The 25,163-nt window shown below is 33.9% G+C and overlaps 1 protein-coding gene across 1 annotated transcript in view; it reads left to right on the plus strand.

The window, feature by feature from the left end:
- Positions 1-23,664, plus strand: part of LOC134283873 (sodium/glucose cotransporter 4-like) — a 38,153-nt gene extending 14,489 nt beyond the window's left edge. The window contains exons 10-17 of the mRNA XM_062766392.1: positions 6,310-6,417; positions 6,643-6,793; positions 7,942-8,110; positions 8,388-8,609; positions 9,691-9,865; positions 11,159-11,281; positions 18,786-18,986; positions 21,694-23,664. Coding sequence (XP_062622376.1) covers positions 6,310-6,417; positions 6,643-6,793; positions 7,942-8,110; positions 8,388-8,609; positions 9,691-9,865; positions 11,159-11,281; positions 18,786-18,985 — 1,148 coding nt within the window. The 3' untranslated portion in view covers position 18,986; positions 21,694-23,664. The remainder of the gene's footprint in view (positions 1-6,309; positions 6,418-6,642; positions 6,794-7,941; positions 8,111-8,387; positions 8,610-9,690; positions 9,866-11,158; positions 11,282-18,785; positions 18,987-21,693) is intronic.
- The last annotated feature ends 1,499 nt before the right edge of the window (positions 23,665-25,163 follow it).

Consider the following 25,163-nt stretch of genomic DNA (forward strand, 5'->3'; position numbering starts at 1 on the left):
ATTAATGACATTTAAGAATTGAAGCTTTAATTCATTACAATAGTCAATAAAAATGCTTGAGTACTTGTCAAATTAAGGTTTTCTTGTTATGCTTAAAAAAGGGTTAATACACAGGCAATCAAGATTCTGGGACTATTTGTTAATTACAAGCTGTACCACCAATTGTATTTTTGGGAGTACCTCTATCCCTATGTGCAGCTTTTACTTTGATAGTAATTTATGAAGTTGCAGATTGTAGTCAAATAATGAAAAGTTTGGCCATGATGTATAACAAAGTATAAAGTCATTATTTTCTAAGTTCTATGATCAATACAATGACCTTGTCAACAAATGCAACCTTACAGTAAGTCAAATGCTGACTGACATTTGCATACTAATTGTTAGGCTATAAGAACACCTGTATTGTCAACAGATTTTTCCGTCATTTCCCAAACAATGAACAAACAGTGGGTGTGTCTGGTTGGCAGGGAATGCTCACTCCTCCGTGGCACGTGATCCATATCTGATGTTTTAGAGGTCCATGTTTGCTCTACTTCTGATTTGTATTGTTTGAATAGACTTTTGAGCTTGAATACCGTTTGTTATCTCCATATGTTTCATGATAAAATTATAGGTCCTGTTGTAATCTCAGTTTATATTAGGTGAAGTGGCCCTGTACAGAGAATCGTAACTACATGCATCTCAATTTTACATTCATTAAGTTGTTCTCTATTGCAATCTTTTTTTATGAGAATTTTTTTTGAAATTGTGTTCAGGTAGATTTTTCTCATAGTTTCATTTGAACAAAAGCAGACCTGTTCCCATCAAATTGTCTCTTTCCTAAATTTTAGGAGAGGGGATAAGTTAACTAAAGACAAATGAAAATGCTCTAAGGGAACAGTAATCCTGTTTGATTGTAAAGATATTTTTACTATACCCATACTAAACTAAATTCCCATATTGACCATTCCTATATCCCTTTTTGAAGTAGATTAACAAAGCTTGATTTAGGTTTCCTTTTAACTAACAGTTCTTGTTTAAGTGAAAAAGACTTTTTGAGCTTGAGCACGGAAGCCTTCCTCATTTACTAACTATATCCATTGGTGAAATGTAAGTTTTAAAAAGTCAAGAATGTCTTCATTTGTACAGAAATAAACTATATATGTACCCTGGTAAACAGGAAATTCTTTTTACATCCAACATGGTAACAGATTAATGTACATGATTAATTTATAGAGTTGAATCCTGTGTTTCATGGTTGTACAAATTATCAACATGCAAATAGAAATAATAAATCAAAATAACTTCTTGATGTTGAAATTGTTAATGAGATGGATTTTCTTTCAGGGAATTTTTGTACATAATTATACGATTTACCTTTGATCTTTCAGTTTAAAATGAAGAGGATTCATGTGTGCATGAGACACCGAGCTATAATGCTTAGACCAGTATGTCATTAATTGAGACCTCTTCATTCAAGACAGTTTGTCTTAAATTTGTCTCAATGTGTATATTTTACTAGACCTAACAGATAAAAATATGAATATGGAGAGATGCATGCTATTTTACCCGCTTTGGCTACAAGCAAATTATAACAGTTATGTTTAGTGTTTTCAATCGCTATATTAAAAGTAGCACATAGTACAGTACATGTACCAGTTGCAGACACCAATTCTTTGCCATAAAACTAAATTACATGTACACTGTATTATCATAGAAATTAAAGTCTGTTAACAGAATTCTGTGAACTGTAGGTATAAAGTGCGGAATGAAGAGCCGATACTTGTACAAATAAGGATTATATATTAACCGGACATTACTACAAGACAATGTATTTTTGATCCAGTCAGTTCTATCAAAATATCACTTCCAACTTTTCATTATGCAAAAAATTAAATATATTCTAGGTTCATAAGAGCTATTAATACAAAGGAATGTGATACGTTAACATTTTGTTGCTGAGATTAGATTAAACATCAGGATATGTTAAGTCAGAGGTGATACTTTGAGAGGACATTGAAGGAAGTGAAATGAAAACATTAAAGTTATTACTAAATGTCATATCCTTTATTTTTGCATCTTGAAGCACCTTTGTAAGATGATAAATAATATCATCATGATTTATGTCTTAATTGATTCAATATTTGAAGGATTGAGAATGTTTTTATAACCACTGAAAATTAATATTTGAACACTCTAAAAAATTTGATTTTTGTTTAAAACAAATCTTTAGGAACAAAATATCTGCACACCATTTTAATCTAAGCTATATAGGGTCATTGGTAACAATCAAGAACTTTTTTAAAAATCCAATGTTAGTTGATGAAACTGATAATTTGGTCGTGCTATACAATACATGTCTAAGCTTTAATGGTTGTTTTATTCCTTGTTGCTCAAGTCTGTATGTTAAACTCATTTTCTCTCTGTATCTAAAACCTGACTCTCTGCCATACTTAATACAAGTACCCGGTACCATAGATCTTGTTTTAGCAATATTTTTTTTTTTTTTGATTAATTTAAATTAGTATGTTCATGGTCTCAAATTTCTGCGGAAGATTGTCACAGCATATTGAAAGTGGACTTAAGATGTACAATTGCTATCCATGAAATTAGCATAATTTACTACCTATATGTTGAGTAATAATCATTATTCTTTGGAATTATGACCCCATGAAAAAAAGGAATTACAGTATTTTCATGTAGAAAAATATGGAAGAGAGCCAAGTTTGATGCAGAATTGTTAACATACTTACTTGAGCAAATTGCTTTAAGTCTCATTGAGATTTCCTCTTTTGTACAGACACAGTGGGCTGTGCTGACCCTGAAGTCTGTATGTCTGTCTGTGGAAGTGAGACGGGATGTAGTAACATTGCCTACCCCACCCTCGTCATTAACTTAATGCCTGCAGGTAAGTAAAGCAGGGTAATGATTACAATTTTCTTTGAATTTAATTTAAGCATTTTTAAAATCAATTTCATTTGTTTTTAATCATGTATATGAAGTGGAAGATTTCTGTAGAATTTCAAGAAAAGTTACTTTTGTTATCAGGATCTTTCAAAACTCTAAAGCCATATCACTCAATTGATATACATTCAGAAGATAAATTTATAAGAGAGGCCTTTGTTCTCCATTATAGGTGCACGAGGGATGATGCTGGCAGTGATGATGGCTGCCCTCATGTCTTCTTTGACCTCCATCTTTAACAGCAGTAGTACAATCTTCGCTATGGACATCTGGACCAGGATCAGGAAGCAGGCCTCTGAGTTACAGATCATGATTGTAGGAAGGCCAGAGTATATAAATTATTTGAATTTCTGCTGTAAATGATTAATCTTTAACAAAAAAAATCTGCCAGTTTGATTTCCAGAGTTAATATCTAATTAAACATGTATATGGTTAAATTTGCTCTTCCTTAAAATATCTCGAAATCATAAAAGGTGGATCTATTTTAATGAATTAGGATATATTTATTTATAACATTTGTACATAACAGTTGCTGCAGTACTCAAAACAACTTCCACATATTTTTCAGACTATTTGTGTTGGTATTAGTGGTTATAAGTATTGTCTATTTTTCAGGCTGTTTGTACTGGTATTGGTGATTATAAGGATTGTCTATTTTACAGGCTGTCTGTGTTGGTATTGGTGGTTATAAGTATTGTCTATTTTACAGGCTGTTTGTACTGATATTGGTGGTTATAAATATTGTCTATTTTACAGGCTGTTTGTACTGGTATTGGTGGTTATAAGTATTGTCTATTTTACAGGCTGTTTGTGTTGGTATTGGTGGTTATAAGTATTGTCTATTTTCTATTTTACAGGCTGTTTGTGTTGGTATTGGTGGTTATAAGTATTGTCTATTTTACAGGCTGTTTGTACTGGTATTGGTGGTTATAAGTATTGTCTATTTTACAGGCTGTCTGTGTTGGTATTGGTGGTTATAAGTATTGTGTATTTTACAGGCTGTTTGTACTGGTATTGGTGGTTATAAGTATTGTCTATTTTACAGGCTGTTTGTACTGGTATTGGTGGTTATAAGTATTGTGTATTTTACAGGCTGTTTGTACTGGTATTGGTGGTTATAAGTATTGTCTATTTTACAGGCTGTTTGTGTTGGTATTGGTGGTTATAAGTATTGTCTATTTTACAGGCTGTTTGTACTGGTATTGGTGGTTATAAGTATTGTCTATTTTACAGGCTGTTTGTATTGGTATTGGTGGTTATAAGTATTGTCTATTTTACAGGCTGTCTGTGTTGGTATTGGTTGTTATAAGTATTGTGTATTTTACAGGCTGTTTGTACTGGTATTGGTGGTTATAAGTATTGTCTATTTTACAGGCTGTTTGTTCTGGTATTGGTGGTTATAAGTATTGTCTATTTTACAGGCTGTTTGTACTGGTATTGGTGGTTATAAGTATTGTGGTTATAAGTATTGTCTATTTTACAGGCTGTTTGTTGCACATATTGGTGAAAAAAAATTTGTTATACAGATTTATCATAAAAATACCTGAGTTCAATTCTGTTTTGGGTACAATTGAGCCATTTTGGACAGAGTTATGCCCCTTAGATTTAGAAAAATTCTAATTATTTGCAGTTTCCATTCATTTTTTTAGCAGAGGTTGCACATATTGAAATAAAATTTGGTATACAGATTTATCATAAAAATATCTAGGTCAAGATCTGTTTTGGATATGAGCGAGCCATTTTGGACAGAGTTATGCCCCTTGGATTTAGAAAAATTGGCCTTAGAAAAATTCCAATTATTGGCAGTTTCCGTTCATTTTCTTTTCAGAGGTTGTACATATTGAAATTTTATGTACAGATTTATCATAAGAATATCTAGGTCTAGTTCTGTTTTGGATACAATCAAGCCATTTTTGACAGAGTTATGCCCCTTGGACTTAGAAAAATTCCAATTTTGGGAGGGAGCGGAGCATAAGTGTTTTACAAACATCTCTTGTTGTATATAATTATACAATTTACCTTTAATCTTTCAGTTTAAAATGAAGAGGATACATGTGTGCATGAGACACCGAGCTATAATGCTTAGACCAGTATGTCATTGAGACCCTCTTCATTCAAGACAGTTTGTCTTTGTCTCATTGTCTATAAAATACCAGACTTAACAGATAAAAATATGAGAGAATGCATGATATTTTACCCGCTTTGGCTGCAATCAAATTATAGCAGTGTTTTTTGTGTTTTTAATTGGGGCTGTATAAAAAATAGCAAAGTACCAGTTGTGGACACCAATTTTATGCCATATGAACCTACAGAATTACATGTACCCTGTATTATCATGGAAATGAAAGTTTGTTTACGGAATTCTCTTAACTATAGGTATAAAGGTCAGAATGATGATATGATTCTCGCACAACTAATGATTACATATTAATCGGACAGTTATTACCAGACAATTCATGTTCACAAAAGTAATTGATTCTGTCAGTTCTATTAAAATTTCACTTCCAACCTTTCATTATGCAGAAAATTAATTGTATACTAAGTTGAGATGGGCTATACAAAGGGAGATGATATATTAACGTTTTGCTGCTGAAATTAACTTTTAGACATATTAAAATGTCAGAATGCTTGATGGGATACTTTGAGAGGACATTGAAGGAAGTGAAATGAAAACATTATTATTATTACTAAATGTCATCCTTTATCTTTAATGCATCTTTAAGCACATTTGTAAGATGATAAATAATATCACCATGATATATGTCATAATTGATTTACTTTTTGTAGGATTGAGAATGATTTTACAACTGAAAATTAATGTTTGAACACTCCAAAAATTTTGAATTTTTAATTTACAAATCTTAATTTAGGAACAAAATATCAGCACACCATTTAAGTCTAATGTATATAGGGTGATGGTATTAACAACCAAATTTTAAAAAATCCAATATTAGTTGATTAAACTATAAATAGGCCATGCAATACAGTGTGACTAAGCTTTGTTGGTAGTTTTTTCCATGTTGCTCAAGTCTGTATGTTAGACTCATTTTCTCTCTGTATCTTAAACTTGTCTCTCTGCTATACTCGATACAAGTACTGCAGATGTTCTTTTTTCAGTGTGGAATTAATTTACACTATGTTCATGGTCTCAAATTCTGTGGAAATTTTTCACAGCATATTTTAAGTGGATTTAAGACATACAATTGCAATCCATGAAATTTAATGGCTATAGGGACCCTTTGGAAAAAATGACTTATACAAGTACATGTATTAATGTAGAAGAGAGCAAGGTTTGATACAGAATTGCTAACATACTTACTTGAGCAAGTTCCTTTAAGTCTCATTGAGATTTCCTCTTTTGTACAGACACAGTGGGCTGTGCTGACCCTGAAGTCTGTATGTCTGTCTGTGGGAGTGAGACGGGATGTAGTAATATTGCGTACCCCACCCTCGTCATTAACTTAATGCCAGCAGGTAAGTAAAGCAGGGTATTGATCACAATTTCTTTGAATTGAACTTAAGCATTTTCAAAATCGATTTCATTTGTTTTTATCATTCATCAGAAGTGGAAGATTTCTGTTGAATTTCAAAAAAATGTTACTTTTGTTATCAGGATCTTTTAAATCTCAAAATCCATATCACTCAGTTGGTATGCATTGAAGATTAATTTATAAGAGAGACCTTTGTTCTCCATTATAGGTGCACGAGGGATGATGCTGGCAGTGATGATGGCTGCCCTCATGTCTTCTCTGACCTCCATCTTTAACAGCAGTAGTACAATCTTCGCTATGGACATCTGGACCAGGATCAGGAAGCAGGCCTCTGAGTTAGAGATCATGATTGTAGGAAGGTAGAGTACTAGTAAATTATTGGTATGAATTTCTGCTGTAAATGATTAATCTTAAAAAAAAAAAAATTCTGCATTTATATCACTTGTGCATAACATTTAATTGCTGTTTATCAAGGATGTCTGAGAAAATAAGTATCTAAACCAGTTTGATTTCCAGAGATAATATCTAATTAAACATGTATATGGTTAAGTTTGCTCTTTTTTAAAATATCTCAAAATCATGAATGGTGGATCTATTTTAATGAATTAGGATATATGTGTTTTTGTACATATTAATTAGAAATGATGCTGCAGTACTAGAACAACTTCCACCTATTTTTCAGACTGTTTGTGTTGGTATTGGTGGTTATAAGTATTGTCTATTTTTCAGGCTGTTTGTACTGGTATTGGTGGTTATAAGTATTGTCTATTTTTCAGGCTGTCTGTACTGGTATTGGTGGTTATAAGTATTGTCTATTTTACAGGCTGTTTGTACTGGTATTGGTGATTATAAGTACTGGTATTGGTGGTTATAAGCTTTGTCTATTTTTCAGGCTGTTTGTACTGGTATTGGTGGTTATAAGTATTGTCTACTTTACAGGCTGTTTGTACTGGTATTGGTGGTTATAAGTATTGTCTATTTTTCAGGCTGTTTGTACTGGTATTGGTGGTTATAAGTATTGTGTATTTTTCAGGCTGTTTGTACTGGTATTGGTGGTTATAAGTATTGTGTATTTTTCAGGCTGTTTGTTCTGGTATTGGTGGTTATAAGTATTGTGTATTTTTCAGGCTGTTTGTACTGGTATTGGTGGTTATAAGTATTGTCTATTTTTTTCAGACTGTTTGTGTTGGTATTGGTGGTTACAAGTATTGTGTATTTTTCAGGCTGTTTGTACTGGTATTGGTGGTTATAAGTATTGTGTATTTTTCAGGCTGTTTGTACTGGTATTGGTGGTTATAAGTATTGTCTATTTTTTTCAGACTGTTTGTGTTGGTATTGGTGGTTACAAGTATTGTGTATTTTTCAGGCTGTTTGTACTGGTATTGGTGGTTATAAGTATTGTGTATTTTTCAGGCTGTTTGTACTGGTATTGGTGGTTATAAGTATTGTGTATTTTTCAGGCTGTTTGTACTGGTATTGGTGGTTATAAGTATTGTGTATTTTACAGGCTGTTTGTACTGGTATTGGTGGTTATAAGTATTGTCTGGATCCCCGTAATCCGGGCCTCTCAAGGGAGTGAACTCTTCGTCTACATCCAGGAAGTGTCCAGCTTTATGCAGCCTCCTATCTGCTGTATCTTCTTGTTAGGATTGTTCTGGGAAAGACTGAATGAAGCGGTTAGTCATTATTGTTACTCTCTATAGGTTTAAAATCTATAAATTATTACACCACTTGAAAGTCAATTTCAGGTAAGAAAAAAGGGGTACAAATGCAAATGCTGAAAAACTGATGATAAACTTGTATTCACCTTTTTGAGACTCGTTAACTTTCTCTTACATTTATGTATGGCTCAATACATTTAATTTGTTTGTGGTTTTGTAACAAGCTACATGTATTAGTTTTTCTATAATAGTAATGAAATGTGTTTTAAACACTCTGTATAACTTTCTACAGGGTGCTTTCTATGGTTTGGTGATAGGGATGGTGATAGGACTGGTCCGGTTTATCGTGGAGTACTCCTACTCCGTGCCTAACTGTGTGGACAACCTCCCTGACCCCCGACCTTCCATCGTCAAGGACTTCCACTACCTTTACTTCTCCTCCTTCCTGTTTGTTGTCACAGGACTGGTGGCCATTGGAGTCAGCCTCCTGACTAAACCCATCGACAAAAGATGTGTAAGTGTCACTAGAAAGTGCTAAAATTATGTGATCAATTAGGTGATACATAGCAAGTTGCATTGTATGATAACACAGTGTCTGAAAGAACCTTCAGAAACCCTAGGTTGATTATGCTGAATTACACTTTCCAACACCCCTATTAACAAATTTGCTCATTCTTAAAATACTTTCTAAATTTACCGTCCAATCAAAACATTTATGATTGTGCCCAGATAACATTGTATTTCATTGAGGAAAAATATTATACCGTAAATCTGGAAATTTTTACTGTAGATAAATTTTTAGCAAATTTGCGCGTGCATTACATTCGCAAAAATATTTTTCTTAAAAATAAATCAACATGTAAACAAAAATTTTGCTGAAAGCTGGTATCTATTCTTAACTCGGTGAACAGGTGTTCGTAAGCATTGGTCATTTTAAGAAATCTGTTTATACTACAAGCTAATTACCTGTGCGTGTAAATTGCCCTCATTATATTCAATATCGTCCGATGGTTTGACACTAATGCAGTATGTCTCTATTTAATTATTTTGCCAAGAAAGAGAGACCCATTATTTAATTAACCATGTGATAACTCGAACTCAGTGCATTTACTAGAGAGTACCTTCCAAATGTAAACATGGCGTGTATAAATTTTAGATGAGAAAAAAAAACTTTGACAGAAGAAATTAAGCCTAGTTGAATTTTCGTCTTTATTTGGATATATTTTAGGTTTAAAGGCATACATAACCTCAAAAAGGTTTGTTATAATTAATTTGGAAGTTCGGTGCAAATATTTTTGTATTCTTCAAAATTGTTTCCTTTGCCACGTTGCGAGTATATTGGCGGTATTCCAACTGTGCTAACTAATTTGAAATATAAACTGATATGAAAATGGAAATCTTACGTGCTTTTTATTTTTAGCGCCAATGACAATTCGCAAAATTTTGAAACATAAAAATTAATCTACAGCTTTATGACCTAAATTCGCAAAAATAAATCGACGTAAAAATTTCCAGATTTACGGTAGGTGTAAAATTCCCTCTTGTAATGTAGTACTGGAAGAAGTAACAGATGAGGTTTTCTCTTTCCCTGACAGCTTCAAAGGTTGACTTGGTGGACGAGACACAGTGAGGACCCCCGACTGGACGTAGACGAGTGGTTAGCTGGACAGTCTAAAAATAGTGATGATGACAGCTCATCTGAAGCATCCAGTACAGAGAAAGAAAAGGGAGGCATAGAAATGGAGAGTATCACGCTCAGGAATGGAAAAGGTAGAGAAATTCTTGTCTGTCACATAATAAAAAGCAAGAAAATACTAGAGCAAAGCTCGTTGCAAAGCAACGAGAAGGTCTTTCGTCCTGTTTGACCGGAAGTAACTTTTATTTAAAAAAAAAAAGAGAAATGACGTCTCTAATGATTTAAATCTTCCAAATCTATGTTGAAAATTGCAAAAATAAGCCATTTTTTGCTACTTCCTGTTTGACCGGAAGTGACGTCGACGGACGGAAAATTAAATTTTATGCTTACAGTGACAAATATTTCCCCAAAACATGTCAAAAACGGCAAAAATATACAGTTTCGGACTACTTCCGGTTTGGCCGGAAGTGACGTCACAGGACGTATTTTGATGACATCAGTAGATTTTACAAGAGATTTTCAACAACTTTGCTTCTTTGATGTATAACAAATTCTTAATACTTTTTGAGATATCTGGAAAAAACTTTTGGCCCCTCTAGATCCCCTTATTTAGGGGTCAGCCCTTTTTCCGAGATATTATTTGAAAGATCTTCTAATTCTGCACAAATTATGTTCTATATATTTTAACAAAATGTTTTCAGTTTGGAAGATAAAAAGCAAAATATTTGTAATTTTTGGCTCTTTTGAGCGTTCTAATTTTTGACCCCTACATAGCGCCATTTTGAATAGAGAAATCGAAAAACAAAAACCGATGTGCACGACTTCAATCCTTCTATTATCTAAGATCAGTAAAATTTTGGCTCCAGCTTTAGCCGTCTCTGAGCCTTTGTCTGGAAACGAAAGCCTATCAATTTTCGTTTAAAGGGAAATAACTCAAAACCGCAATTGACTTTTTGAAATTTTAGACAGCATTCTGATAGAGTTTAGTAACTTCGAGTACCTCTGAAAATTAGAGCAAAATCAATTGAGAAATGGGTGAGTTATGAGGCTTCAAAGTTGGCATCTAGGAAGTAGAAGAAAAAAAAAAGAATAATAATCTTTACCAACAGAATCAGTAGAAGGTCTTCCGGTGGAAACGGAAGACCTTAATAAGGTAGAGGTTTTAAAACAAAATTTCACAGTCTAGTCTTTACCCATGGTATAAAGTAAGAGACCCCTGATTCATGCCCTCCACTAAATGTTTAATAAATATCAAACTACTGTATCAAGTTTTCTACCTTCTTCACCTATAAATTCTAATTCCTGCAAACCAATATTTTTTTTTCTTCAAACCACAAGAATTTGACCTAACAAAAATAAGTGAATTTACTTTATACACCAAAAAAAGTTAATTTACCATATTTATACCTGATTTCTCTGTTTTGTAGCTGAGGAGGCAGGATTCTCAGAAAAAACAGCTAACAAGGATGGGGAGTGTAACCAAGGAGATAGTCTGATGAAGACGGTGTCACTGAGCACTGATCCAGAGGTCCAGGTAGAGGAGGGACCAGGTACGCATTCGTTTTTCTGTCTGTTAGTGGCTTCGACCTAGACATGTTTTTTTAATTGACTATCAAAGTTGTACTTCCATGGAATGATAATTTGAAATTTTCTGATAGTGTTGATCCAATAGTCTCAACACCATGCATCAAGTGAGAATTTTAATAATATTTTCCTTTCTTTTGGAGCATTGAAGTTTCCTTGGAGTCCTTCATTTAACTCTTGCAAAATAAGAATATGCTCTTATTAGTATGCACATCACAGGAAATATCTGAAATAACAAATCAGACAGTTCATTTTTAATTTTCTTTCTCCCTCTCAGTGACAGAGCACATGCATTCCTCCCTCACCTGTGAGTTATTTTCCAAGAACATTGCATGAGTGATTTATGCAATTAATGCTTTATTATACTGGTGATGGAAGATTGCAATTAAATAATTAATATGATCATAATATTTCAGCAAAAATATGGGGAGTAAACTGCATTGCTGATTAATCATTTAATTACATAAATTCTTTTAGCTAAATCAATGTAGGCTCAATTTAGACTTATGAGTCATTTTCTGATGCTTAAATAATGTCCAGTTAGAGAGTTCTTTTCTCAGTATTTTGGGAAGTAAGAGGCTTTTCAGTTGATGCTTCTTGGGTTCTCAGTATGTATAAACCTTAAAAGTAGGTCATGGTGACCTACATTAGGGATTCAAAGCTTTACGATAGTTAGAGGCTTGGTTAGAATAGAAGTGACAGGTTTGTTTGATTTATCAGAAGAAGAATTCTTGGCTCATGGGCCTCTTGTAGGTAGGTTTCAGGACAGGGTTGCTGATGGATTAAATATCTTACCAGGCTTATATTTCTGAAGCTCCTAATAAGAAAGTCTTGATGCTTTAATTATTAATGGTGCTTGTGCAGTGTCTTGTGACAGTGTTTCAATGTCAAGGTCAAGCAGAATATAAGATTACAAATTACTTCTAGGTACCTAATGGTTTCTTTTAAATTGTTGGATGATGCATAATTTCTCTTTTTTTGTTTTGATAAAATTTGTTTGTTTTTGGTCATCAGTATCTTAAATTAACCATAACAGATACATTAAGGTGCATATGTAATTTTTTATACGAGAGTTAATTGATCCAAAAGGTCATGGAATTTCTTTATATTTTATTTATCTTTAAGTGAAATTTGTTGAAAATTACAAATGAGAATTTAGACACTTGTTGAATATTTTAAATAATAAAACATTTTAAATATTTATGATATGAGGGTTGTCCCGTAAAATCATGGACAAAGCGTTTTTCTCAAAAAGTAATGGGCGCACTAAGCTGAAAATTTCAGTAAATGTTTATTTATCATATTTAAGTGCATGATGATTTTTTTGAAAAAATATATGCAAAAATAAAGATTTTATTATGCTTGAATATGTACGGGGTATTGTCCTACGGCTCACGGTCAAAAAACCAAGGTTTTATTAAAGAATACACAAGTTTGAATTCAAAATAAAAGTTTTAAATACATAAGATTTAGATTAAAGTTATCCTAATTCAATTCCACAATCAATTTCGTAGTCTTTGTAAAAATTTTAAGGCATTTGGTTAATTTTTGGCAGTTTCTCGAGCATTCGAAATGGGAAAGTGATAAACACAACACACGAAAAATGGCGACGTTTTATGGCGTTACGGCGCACCGGAGAACAGTTCAGTTTTATTTCAATGTTGTAATGACATCTTTAGAGACTTGAAATGACCATAGAAGAAAAAAGATTATAAAAATATCACCATATCTTAAGTATACAAATGAAATAGAAGTTTTATTAGCGAAGTTTTTTTTGATCGAGTCCCTGGGGAGTACAAAACATACGGACAAACTCCTAATGTAATAGCAAAAGATGCTGTCACAGTAGATCGCCGATATGAGATTTTCTATTAGTTAAATGATGGTGAGAATATTGTCCGTAACTTACTAATTTAATCTTCAGAAGATCGCATGAGGGTGCCAATTGGTTCTTCGGCTGTTTATGGAGACTAAAGAATGTGTATCAATGAAATTCCTAGATTTAAGTCGGACTCATCTAACTTCATTTTCAGCAAAGATAAAACGTGACGCTGCTTTAGACACTTTGACGTTATAATCCATGCGCCGTAAGATGATACAAAACATGGCATAAAATCTCATGATTTGTTTATTTATGCATATATTTATCTGAAATTTGCTGTGTATATTACTAAAATATGTACTAAATAATAGTGAAAATTTCAGAACGCAGTGATGTTTATTTTTCACACTAGACAACTTGTCCACGATTTTACGGGACAACCCTCGTAGTAACTCTATGGCAGTTGCCATGGAAATGGTTGTTTGGAAATGCGGGGGAGACATGTTTTTTATCATTTTAATTCTTAATACGTGAAATGAGAATTAAACTGCCCTATGTGGTATATAAAACGAAATTTGTGTCATTATTACAATTGCTTGATCTTTTATAAACCTTTGTGATTTATTGTTCATCTTTAAGTTGTTATACAACATCAAATTTCGGTCAGGTCATAAGTTTTGGGAAAATCCCAGGATCACTCCATCTTAAACGCATATATTATTGACATAGGCTTGGGAAAAATGTATTTAGGTACTGGTTTTCCAGTGGCATAAGAAATAAAAAAAAAAGACTTTCCGGGGGGGGAGGTGATTAAAGTTGTTGCCGCCTTTTGGAGGCTCTGTTTTAAGTGTTTATCGCCCTTGACAAATTAAACGTGCTAATGGACGTTGTCAGCTGCCGTACTGTTCTTGACATTGCTACTGAAATTGGAACATCATATGGAAAGATGGGGAATATTTTGAAATATGAGTGAAAAATGAAGATAAAAATGAAAAATGAAGATAAAATGAAGATACCCAGGCTTTTCTTGAGAAAAAAATGGAGAAAAGGGTAGCATTTTGTAGAATTGCGTATTCAAATCGGACATTAGGGTGAGATGCTTCTATAACGTGACGTGACATATCTAACTTGACGTAACGTTAAAGTGTTCCCCAGGTTTCACAACTATCCGTTTTCAGAAAGCTCGCGTGACCTTATTAGGTCACCTGAGTAAACTCAGGTGACCTATTGCTATCCGTTTTCGTCCGTCGTCGTCCGTCGTCCATCGTGCATCGTGTGTTAACATTTGAGTATTTTCAGCTTCTTCTCTGCAACCACTGCACCAATTTCAACCAAATTTGGCACAAAGCATCTATGGCTAAAGGGGAACAAAAATTTTGAATTTCATGATCCCTGCCCCCCTGGGGCCTGAGGGGTGGGGCCAAAACCACTAAAATTAATGCAATCTTTAAAAATCTTCTTCTTTACTCCTGGACATCAAGCAGTCAAACTGTTTGCATGATTGTAATCAGCATTGAGTCCTCTACCAAAATTGTGAAATTCATGGCCCCAGGGTCAGGGGTTCTAGTGCTAGGGCGGGGCTAAATAAGTATATAGTGAAAATGCATTATTTCTTTGAAAATCTTCTTCTCTGCTCCTGGGTATTAAATAAACTAACTAAGTGCATAGTTATGATGAGCAAGAGTGCCTCAACAAAAATTGTGAATTTTATGGTCCCAGGGTCAGGGGTTCTGGTGTTAGGGCGGGGCTCTATAGATTACATAGTAAAAATACATGAATTCTTTGAAAATCTTCTTCTCTGCTCCTAGGTATTAAATAAACTAACTAAGTGTATAGTTATGTTGAGCAAGAGTGCTTTTACCAAAATTGTGAATTTTATGACCCCAGGGTCAAGGGTTCTGGTGTGTGTGTGTGGGGGGGGGGAGGGTCTATTGATAATATAGTGAAAATACATGAATTCTTTGAAAATCTTCTTCTCTGCTCCTAGGTATTAAATAAACTAACTAAGTGCATAGTTATGATGAGCAAGAGTGCCTCTACCAAAATTGTGAATTTTATGGCCCCAGGGTCAGGGGTTCTGGTGTTAGGGTGGGGCTCTATAGATTATATAGTAAAAATACATGAATTCTTTGAAAATCTTCTTCTCTGCTCCTAGGTATTAAATAAACTAACTAAATACATAGTTATGATGAGCAAGAGTGCCTCTACCAAAATTGTGAAATTTATGGCCCCAGGGTCAGGGGTTCTGGTGTTAGGGTGGGGCTCTATTGATTATATATAGTGAAAATACATGAATTCTTTGAAAATCATCTTCTCTGCTCCTATGTATCAAATAAACTAACTAAGTGCATAGTTATGATGAGCAAGAGTGCCTCAACAAAAATTATGAATTTTATGGCCCCAGGGTCAGGGGTTCTGGTGTTAGGGTGGGGCTCTATTGATTATATAATAGTGAAAATACATGAATTCTTTGAAAATCTTCTTCTCTGCTCCTGGGTATTAAATAAACTAACTAAGTGCATAGTTATGATGAGCAAGAGTGCCTAAAAAAAAATTGTGAATTTTATGGTCCCAGGGTCAGGGGTTCTGGTGTTAGGGCGGGGCTCTATAGATTATATAGTAAAAATACATGAATTCTTTGAAAATCTTCTTCTCTGCTCCTAGGTATTAAATAAACTAACTAAGTACATAGTTATGATGAGCAAGAGTGCCTCTACCAAAATTGTGAATTTTATGGCCCCAGGGTCAGGGATTCTGGTGTTAGGGTGGGGCTCTATTGATTATATATAGTGAAAATACATGAATTCTTTGAAAATCATCTTCTCTGCTCCTATGTATCAAATAAACTAACTAAGTGCATAGTTATGATGAGCAAGAGTGCCTCAACAAAAATTGTGAATTTTATGGCCCCAGGGTCAGGGGTTCTTGTGTTAGGGTGGGGCTCTATTGATTATATATAGTGAAAATACATGAATTCTTTGAAAATCTTCTTCTCTGCTCCTGGGTATTAAATAAACTAACTAAGTGCATAGTTATGATGAGCAAGAGTGCCTCAACAAAAATTGTGAATTTTATGGTCCCAGGGTCAGGGGTTCTGGTGTTAGGGCGGGGCTCTATAGATTATATAGTAAAAATACATGAATTCTTTGAAAATCTTCTTCTCTGCTCCTAGGTGTTAAATAAACTAACTAAGTACATAGTTATGATGAGCAAGAGTGCCTCTACCAAAATTGTGAAATTTATGGCCCCAGGGTCAGGGGTTCTGGTGTTAGGGTGGGGCTCTATTGATTATATATAGTGAAAATACATGAATTCTTTGAAAATCTTCTTCTCTGCTCCTAGGTATCAAATAAACTAACTAAGTGCATAGTTATGATGAGCAAGAGTGCCTCAACAAAAATTGTGAATTTTATGGCCCCAGGGTCAGGGGTTCTGGTGTTAGGGTGGGGCTCTATTGATTATATATAGTGAAAATACATGAATTCTTTGAAAATCTTCTTCTCTGCTCCTGGGTATTAAATAAACTAACCAAGTACATAGTTATGATGAGCAAAAGTGTCTCAGCCAAAATTGTGAATTTTATGGCCCCAGGGTCAAGGGTTCTGGTGTTGGGGGGGGGCTCTATTGATTATATAGTTAAAATACATGAATTCTTTGAAAATCTTCTTCTCTGCTCCTAGGTATTAAATAAACTAACTAAGTGCATAGTTATGATGAGCAAGAGTGCCTCAACAAAAATTGTGAATTTTATGGTCCCAGGGTCAGGGGTTCTGGTGTTAGGGCGGGGCTCTATAGATTACATAGTAAAAATACATGAATTCTTTGAAAATCTTCTCTGCTCCTAGGTATTAAATAAACTAACTAAGTGTATAGTTATGTTGAGCAAGAGTGCTTTTACCAAAATTGTGAATTTTATGACCCCAGGGTCAAGGGTTCTGGTGTGTGTGTGGGGGGGGGGGGGGAGGGTATATTGATAATATAGTGAAAATACATGAATTCTTTGAAAATCTTCTTCTCTGCTCCTAGGTATTAAATAAACTAACTAAGTGCATAGTTATGATGAGCAAGAGTGCCTCAACAAAAATTGTGAATTTTTTGGCCCCAGGGTCAAGGGTTCTGGTGTTGAGGGGGGGGGGGCTCTATTGATTATATAGTGAAAATACATGAATTCTTTGAAAATCTTCTTCTCTGCTCCTAGGTATTAAATAAACTAACTAAGTGTATAGTAATGATGAGCAAGAGTGCTTTTACCTAAATTGTGAATTTTATAATTACAGGGTCAGGGGTTCTGGTGTTAAGGCAGGGCTAGTTTGATTATATATTGAAAATACATGAATTCTTTAAAAATCTTCTTCTCTGCTCCTAGGAATTAAATAAACTAACTAAGTACATAGATATGATGAGCAAGAATGCCTCTTCTAAAATTATGAATTTTATGGCCCCAGGGTCAGGGGTTCTGATGTTAGGGCGGGGCTCTATTGATTATATAATGAAAATCCATTAAATCTTTGAAAATTTTCTTCTCTGTCTCTGGGTATGAAGCAGATTAACTACCTATATAGTCATGATGAGCAAGGGCCCTAATCTTGCAGAATTGTGAATTTCAAGGACCCTGGGTCAGGGGTGGGGGGGGGCTCTACTTATATACTGAAAATGAATTAATTGTTTGAAATCTGCTCCTTTGTATTTATAAAACATTCATTTATTTTTTGATAGGCAATTTTAAGAGTGTCTTTTTAAAATTTGTGCAATGTGTGGACCTAGGGTCAGGGGTTTATGTCACAGTGTTAGGCGCACTACTGATTATTGCTGAATATTACTGATTAGTTGGAATGCATTTTTGTTCCCCTACCCTGCGTATGGATATTCAGTAACCAAGCTAAGCAACTGCTAAGTGTACTGTTATGATGATCAATGGTGCCTCTTTCAAAATTGTGAATGCCATATATCATCTGGCTTAAGTTAAAACATGAATCAAATTCAATAACTGGAAAGTTGTTGCATAATGCTCAGGTGACCTATAAGGCCCGTGGGCCTCTTGTTTTTAATTGGAAATTCGTGAAATTTTTCAATATTGTTGCATTATTATTCTATATTATAAATATGCCTGTTAATTGTTTGCTTTTGTCAAATCACGATTAAATTTTAGAAAGAAATTCCACGAACTTTTGGATCAACCCTTGTACATGAGAAAACAAGCTGTACATTTGTAATATCTAACAAAAAATGTGCCTTTCAAATCTAACACTTAATATGCTTCAGTCTACTGTATTAATATGTTGGTAGGTAATAAAGACCTTGAAAGTAATTGTGATGAGAATGTTTGGGTAAACATTGTAGCAGCTTATTACTCTAACTTTGATAATACCTTTATTGTCATGTTTTTGTGATAAAGAAAAAGACTTTTCAATATCCATTTCAACATATTTCTTATTTGACCAAAGGAAATTACAGTTTATACATCTGATACCTATAATAACATACAAACTGACATATTTTATACATTCACTATGGTAGTAAGCAAACATGTTTTGGAGGAAAATAAAATAGAGAAAATAACCATGGAGCTCATTTCTGACAAACCACCCCTCCCCTTTAAATCTAGAATTCTAAACAAAACACTTAACCATCTTTGACCTTGATTTCAGTGAGGGTAGCCCTGCCTCGGCGTGTGATCTACTGGTGCTGTGGTATAGAGGAGGATAATAAAACAGAACTGGCCAGTCACACGGTCCAGAGGAACGAAATACTGTCCATCAAAGAACACCCAGTCTGGTCCAAAGTCAGCAATGTTTTTGCCGTCATAGCCATGATAGCAGCTGTGTTCCTTTTTGCTTTTTTCGCTTGAGGTAATAATAGATCTTTCAAATTGAATTTTCTCTTGAAATTCATATATGTTTTACATTGAAATATATAGGACAAATCATCTTTGCAATATGTGGAAGTATATGCATCCTGAAGTAGTGTAGAATTTTAATTGTACAAATCATGACCCTGGGGGTAGGGCAGGGCCACAATAGGGAATTTAAGTTTTACATTGAAATACATGCATATAGGAAAAATCTTTAAAAAATTTTCTTCCCAAGAAACATGAGCCAGAAAAGCTGAAACTTATGTGGAAGAATATGCATCTTGAAGTACTGTAGATTCTTAATTGCTCAAATTATGAACCCTAGGGGTTGGTTGGGGCCACAAAAGTTATTACAAGGGAAAAATCTGGTGAAGAACAGCAATGTCAAAGTGACACAGGTGAGTGTTGTGGCCAATGGGCCTCTCGTTATGACAACGAAATCCATGTAAAGTCTCTTGATCAGCTCTTCACTTGCACATAATTCTTGGATTTTGACTTCAAAAAGCTATTTCTCAATAATAAGCTGAAACTTTATACAATATACTTCATTATTGATACACAGTATTACTGGCAGTGGTGTCACTTTGTTTTAAGTACATGTAAATGCAAGTAGAAAAAAACAAGAGGCCCAGGGGCCACAGCGCTCACCTGAGCACATCGGCTAGGAAAAAGCACATATCAGATCAGAACTGAAAGTTTACTGAGGTGAGGGGAGGGGGGGGGGCTTGAATTTTAACCCCCCCCCCAGGGGTTCATGATTTGAACAAACTAGAATCTACACTACCTGTGGATGATTCCATATAAATATCCCTAATCATGGCTTTGAAGTACTTGAAAAAAAGATTTTAAAAGGTATCCCTATAAGATAAGATAAGATAAGATAAGATAAGATTTATTAATACCAATTTGGGGCCCATCAGGGCATACAAGTAATAAGGAAAAAAAAACATACAAGCAGAAATTCAAAATTGATAGCAGTAACTAACAAAAGATAAATGATGTTACAGCAGTTGGGGATTACAACATACATAATCAATATACTGTAAATAAAAGTTTGTTTAAAGTATTTCTATATATTACTCTTTTGTATTTATTTGTTTCTTTGTTTAACATTGCATAATTTGCTATTTCTTATTTTAAAGATATTGATTAAAAAATTACCCAGCTTGATAAGCAACATGTCATCTTCATTAGACATAATCCATACAAATTTTTCTTTATTTGTTAAAGTATAGAAATTTTTATTACTTTTAGCAATAATATTAAAAAAGTCATCTCTATCATGCTTATATAATGGACATTCAATCAGTGAGTGTATCTCATCTTCCACACAGTTCATGTCGCACATTCTACAAATTCTTTCATTTCTTGCAAGGATGGTTTGCTCTCCAGCAGAGTTTAGTTTTTTTTCGTACCTTCCACTTTCTATATATCCCTATGTAAAACTTGGGTCGGCCATTTTGGCCCCACCCTAGTCCCGGGGGTCATGATTTGAACAAATTTGAATCTACACTACCTGAGGATGATTCCACATGAGTTTCCTCTTTCCTGGCCCAGTGGTTCTTGAGAAGAAGATTTTTAAAGATTTTTCCTATGTAAAATTTTGATCTGCCAATTTGGCCCCATCCTAGCCCCGGGGGTTATGATTTGAACAAATTTGAGTCTACACTACCTGAGGATAATTTTACATGAGTTTTATCTTTTCTGGCCCAGTGGTTCTTGAGAAGAAGACTTTTACAGATTTTTCCTATATATATTCCTATGTAAAACTTGGGTTGGCCATTTTGGCCCCACCCTAGCCCCGGGGGTCATGATTTGAACAAACTTGAATCTACAGTACCTGAGGATGATTCCACATGAGTTTTATCTTTCCTGGTCCAGTGGTTCTTGAGAAGAAGATTTTTAAAGATTTTTCCTATATATTCCTATGTAAAACTTTGATTGGCCATTTTGGCCCCACCCTAGTCCCGGGGGTCATGATTTGAACAAACTTGAATCTACACTACCTGTGGATGATTCCACATGAGTTTCATCTTTCCTGGTCCAGTGGTTCTTGAGAAGAAGATTTTTAAAGATTTTTCCTATATATTCCCATGTAAAACTTGGGTATGCCATTTTGGCCCCACCCTAGCCCCCGGGGTCATGATTTGAACAAACCTGAATCTACACTACCTGAGGATAATTCCACATGAGTTTTATCTTTCCTGGCCCAGTGGTTCTTGAGAAGATTTTTTAAAAATGATTTAATTTTTCTCTAATTCATAATTATCTCCCCTTGGAAAAGGGCATGGCCCTTCATTTGAACAAACTTGAATCCCCTTTACCCAAGGATACTTTGTAGCAAGTTTGGTTGAAATTGGCCCAGTGGCTCTTGAGAAGAAGATGAAAATGTGAAAAGTTTACGACAACTACGATGACAATGACAACGACTACGACAACGACAGACAACGGACAAATTTTGATCAGAAAAGCTCACTTGAGCCTTCGGCTCAGGTGAGCTAAACATTAGAACTGTAAAACATGTTAACAAACTTAGAGGAAATACTGTAAAATCACTTAACTTCATAGGGTCAAATTTTGGAGATTTGAGGGAAAAAATTTCATTTCGTTGTTAAAAAATATGTTTAGTAAAAATGCACAAAAATTAAACCCCCATGGAAATTAGTGATTGTACAAGGAATATATCTTTTTCTTTTATTTTCTAGGATCCAGATAGGAAGTGAGAGTCAAGCTTGCTACCAGAAGGCAAACTGTGATCAGCTGTATGCATGTTACTTTGAATAATTATAAAAGCTTTGAAAGCATCAACGGCCATTTAATTTGCCCGGTACAGATGCATAAAAATTAATTTTTTACTACACTATACTGTCAAACAGTTTTGTTACTTTTAACAAGTACAACTTATTACTGTAAAACATGCTTATAAAGAAGTGCCATAGACAGATGATTTGGGCTTGTTATAAACATAATTTGTATATATCGATCACTTTTGCTATAAGCATGTTTTACATGTATTATGAAGGGAGAAAAGAAGCAGCTTTTTGATGAGCTTTGATCAATCCTGTTCACATTTTTTGTCCACTTTATCCAGATATTTCAATCAAAGTTTTATACCTCATATTGTGGTATGCTGATTTCAGCCATTCCTCAAGTTTTATCAGTTTTTGGTGTGACACAATGTAATTTATGATTATTTTGATATTTTTCCACCATTTAGACAAAATTTTAATATGTGTATCTATCATGAATAAATGCATGTAGAATATTAAACATTGTTAGTACTAAGGTTATATATTTTAATGAATTCTATTGGGAACAAGGTATACCATTGATAACGAAACATATCACTAAAGGATGTATACCGGTAATTTATAGGAAAGATGTGTCAAACAATCCAAGATTTCTTCATTGATGTTTGGTTTAATTTCATATTGTCAAATGATGATATATTTGATTATATTATAACCTGAATGATTTTGCATATGCATGCCAGTTAGCATCTGCATATCGTTGCCAGACTAGAGAAATCTAATTTATTTTGGTATGAAGAGAAACAAGAGCGTTAAATGAGAAAAAAAAATCAATCAATGCAATTATGTGTTTGTACAATGTACCCGGTTAGAAAATGGAGTTATAAATGTTGATCTTTGTATAGTTATATTGATGTCGAATTGTCAAATACACGTACAGTACATTTTAAAAATTTATGTCAACACTTTTTTTTACATTTTCTTTGATTATGAATTTTTTCGTTGGGTTTTAGTCAATTTGCAACCTGGCTACTTCAAGTAACTTGAATCCAGTGAACCTGCCATGGCAATGCACCTCATTAATTCTGTATAAAAGAAATATTTGAATCCTTTTAAATGATCTTTCTCAAATTTAATTTTATTAGAGAATCCAGGTTATCACTTCTCTCATGCAATAAATGAAAATGTTTTTATTTGTATAGAATTTATTGTTAGAATCATGTACCCGGTAGTTAACGTGAAGTTTACAGATTATATTTTAAATAATATTACTATTCATACATAATCATTAATAATATACCGGTAATGAAATATGTTTATAAATGCATTTAAATTATAGAACTGTTATTTTTAGTGATTTCTTTACTCTCTGTTGGATCCCAGTTTTTTTCTTACTTTTCAAAGCATGGTGATAATTTACCAATATGTGTTACATATAGTTCTAGCAAACAAAAATTTGAAAGAAATTACAGTACAACTTCTCTAATCTGAATGTTGTGTATTCCAAAATCTTACCTCATATGGTGTATTTTAAGTTCCTTTTAGTAAGTTCAATTTTACTGTATATAATTATGTAGGGTACACTACCATAAATTTATATTGTGAGCACCTCCCATATTCTGAATGTATTTTTTTGAAAATAATCCAAGAAACATGCATCATATCAGCTAATCTGTGTGATGAAAAAAAATCCTATGTGCCCTTTTAGTTTACAGATAGCAATGATGATACTTAATTATGATAATTTTTAACATAGTTCTTTTATTTAGATGTATGCTTTGCAGAATTATGATCTTAATGCTTTTTAGTGCGTATTTGATAATTCAGGCAACATTGACATGAGATATGTCTATACCTTATCTGGTATGCATGACATGACAATGTGTGCTTCTTTATATCCAGTGAAATAAAATCACTTTTGTTCAACACATTTTTTGTTTTGTTTCTTAAAGGCTCAAGATGTAAGTGTGCATCTTTGAGACAGTTTTAATTTCAATGAAAAGATGCAATAATTACAGTCAGATGGGCTGAATTGTAGAGGTTGCTAGATAGCTCAGTTGATAGAGTACTTGACTGGAGTTTCCAGGGGCCAAGGTTCGAATCTTGGTCTGTTCCAATGCACCTTTTTCCTTTCTTATTACATTTGGTGTCTTGCTAGGCTCAGGAAGTCCTATGTATGTTAAAGGTACTTGTACACAGATTTGAAGTTAATATTTTCTGTATAATATCACGAATTATATATTTTAATAGCATTTCACACAAAAATAAATTAAAAATCTTATTTCATTTAAAAGTTATTAAAACTTTAAATTTTTTGGCGGGTTTGATCGACACATCCTTGCACTTTCACAAATTTTAACTTTATTCTTAATCCTTAGGGAAAGTGGCAATCTTGTGTATTAATGTGAAATATTAAAACTTAAATCCAGAAAAATAATTCTATTCAGAGTACATCTTCGCTAGCCAAGGGTTTCTGATACGCTCCTCTCCTCATACACCCTTGGCCTACGGTGTTCATAGAAATTGGGATTTTTTTCCAGAGTTCTGATTGGATTTCAGTACACCCAGGTTGACCAATCAGCAATTGTTTTTTGTAAATGACGATATTTGCGTTCGGGATACATTCTTCACTCTTTAATCTCGGAAAGGAAAAATGCAGGTAAACAGCGTTCCGTAAGATAACATTCAATTCTATGAATAGCCATGGTGTCCTCCAATATCTTCTAAATATGTGATTAAGAATCTATATTGAAGCTTCAGATTTGTTCTATAAATAATGAATTAACATAACTCAATTATTGCTTCTTAATTATTTTTGAAAAAACTTTTATTTAATTTTTTTTAACACGTGTCTTTATTTCTGGCGATGACGCAATCTGTGCGTACCTGATAGATTCGAGATCACGTGACGGAAAACAATCCCGTCTTTTGACTTCACCGTATGCCAAGGGTTTATGAGGAGAGGAGCGTATCAGAAACCCTTGGCTAGTGAAGATGTTCAGAGTAGAAATGTTAGAAAGCAAAACTCCTTCACAAGTATCGTCATTCCATTGTGTACAGAGTGTAGCAAATCGAGCACACTTGTGTTATGTACACAGTTTTTGTAAACACGGCACGGGCTCTGTTATTGTTTGATGTTTACGATTCACCGGGTGCGTTCAATCGCCAAAGTCTGCTCACCACAACTGCACGGACTGACAATTTATTGTGCGTTTGTTTTGCTTTCGAACATGTCTACTCTGAATTTTCTGGATTATAGTATATTATTTTTCATTAATACACAACAAGATTGCCACTTTTCCTTTAGGATTAAGAATAAAGTTAAAATTTGTGAAAGTGCAAGGAAGTGTCAATCAAACCCGCCAAGAAAATTAAAATTTTAATAACTTTTAAATGAAATAAGATTTTTAAATAGTTTTTGTGCG

The sequence above is a fragment of the Saccostrea cucullata genome, unplaced genomic scaffold, assembly GCF_032062105.1.
Source record: "Saccostrea cucullata isolate Sc308-1 unplaced genomic scaffold, CSIRO_AGI_Scuc_v1 ctg852, whole genome shotgun sequence".
Classification (NCBI taxonomy): Eukaryota; Metazoa; Mollusca; class Bivalvia; order Ostreida; family Ostreidae; genus Saccostrea; species Saccostrea cuccullata.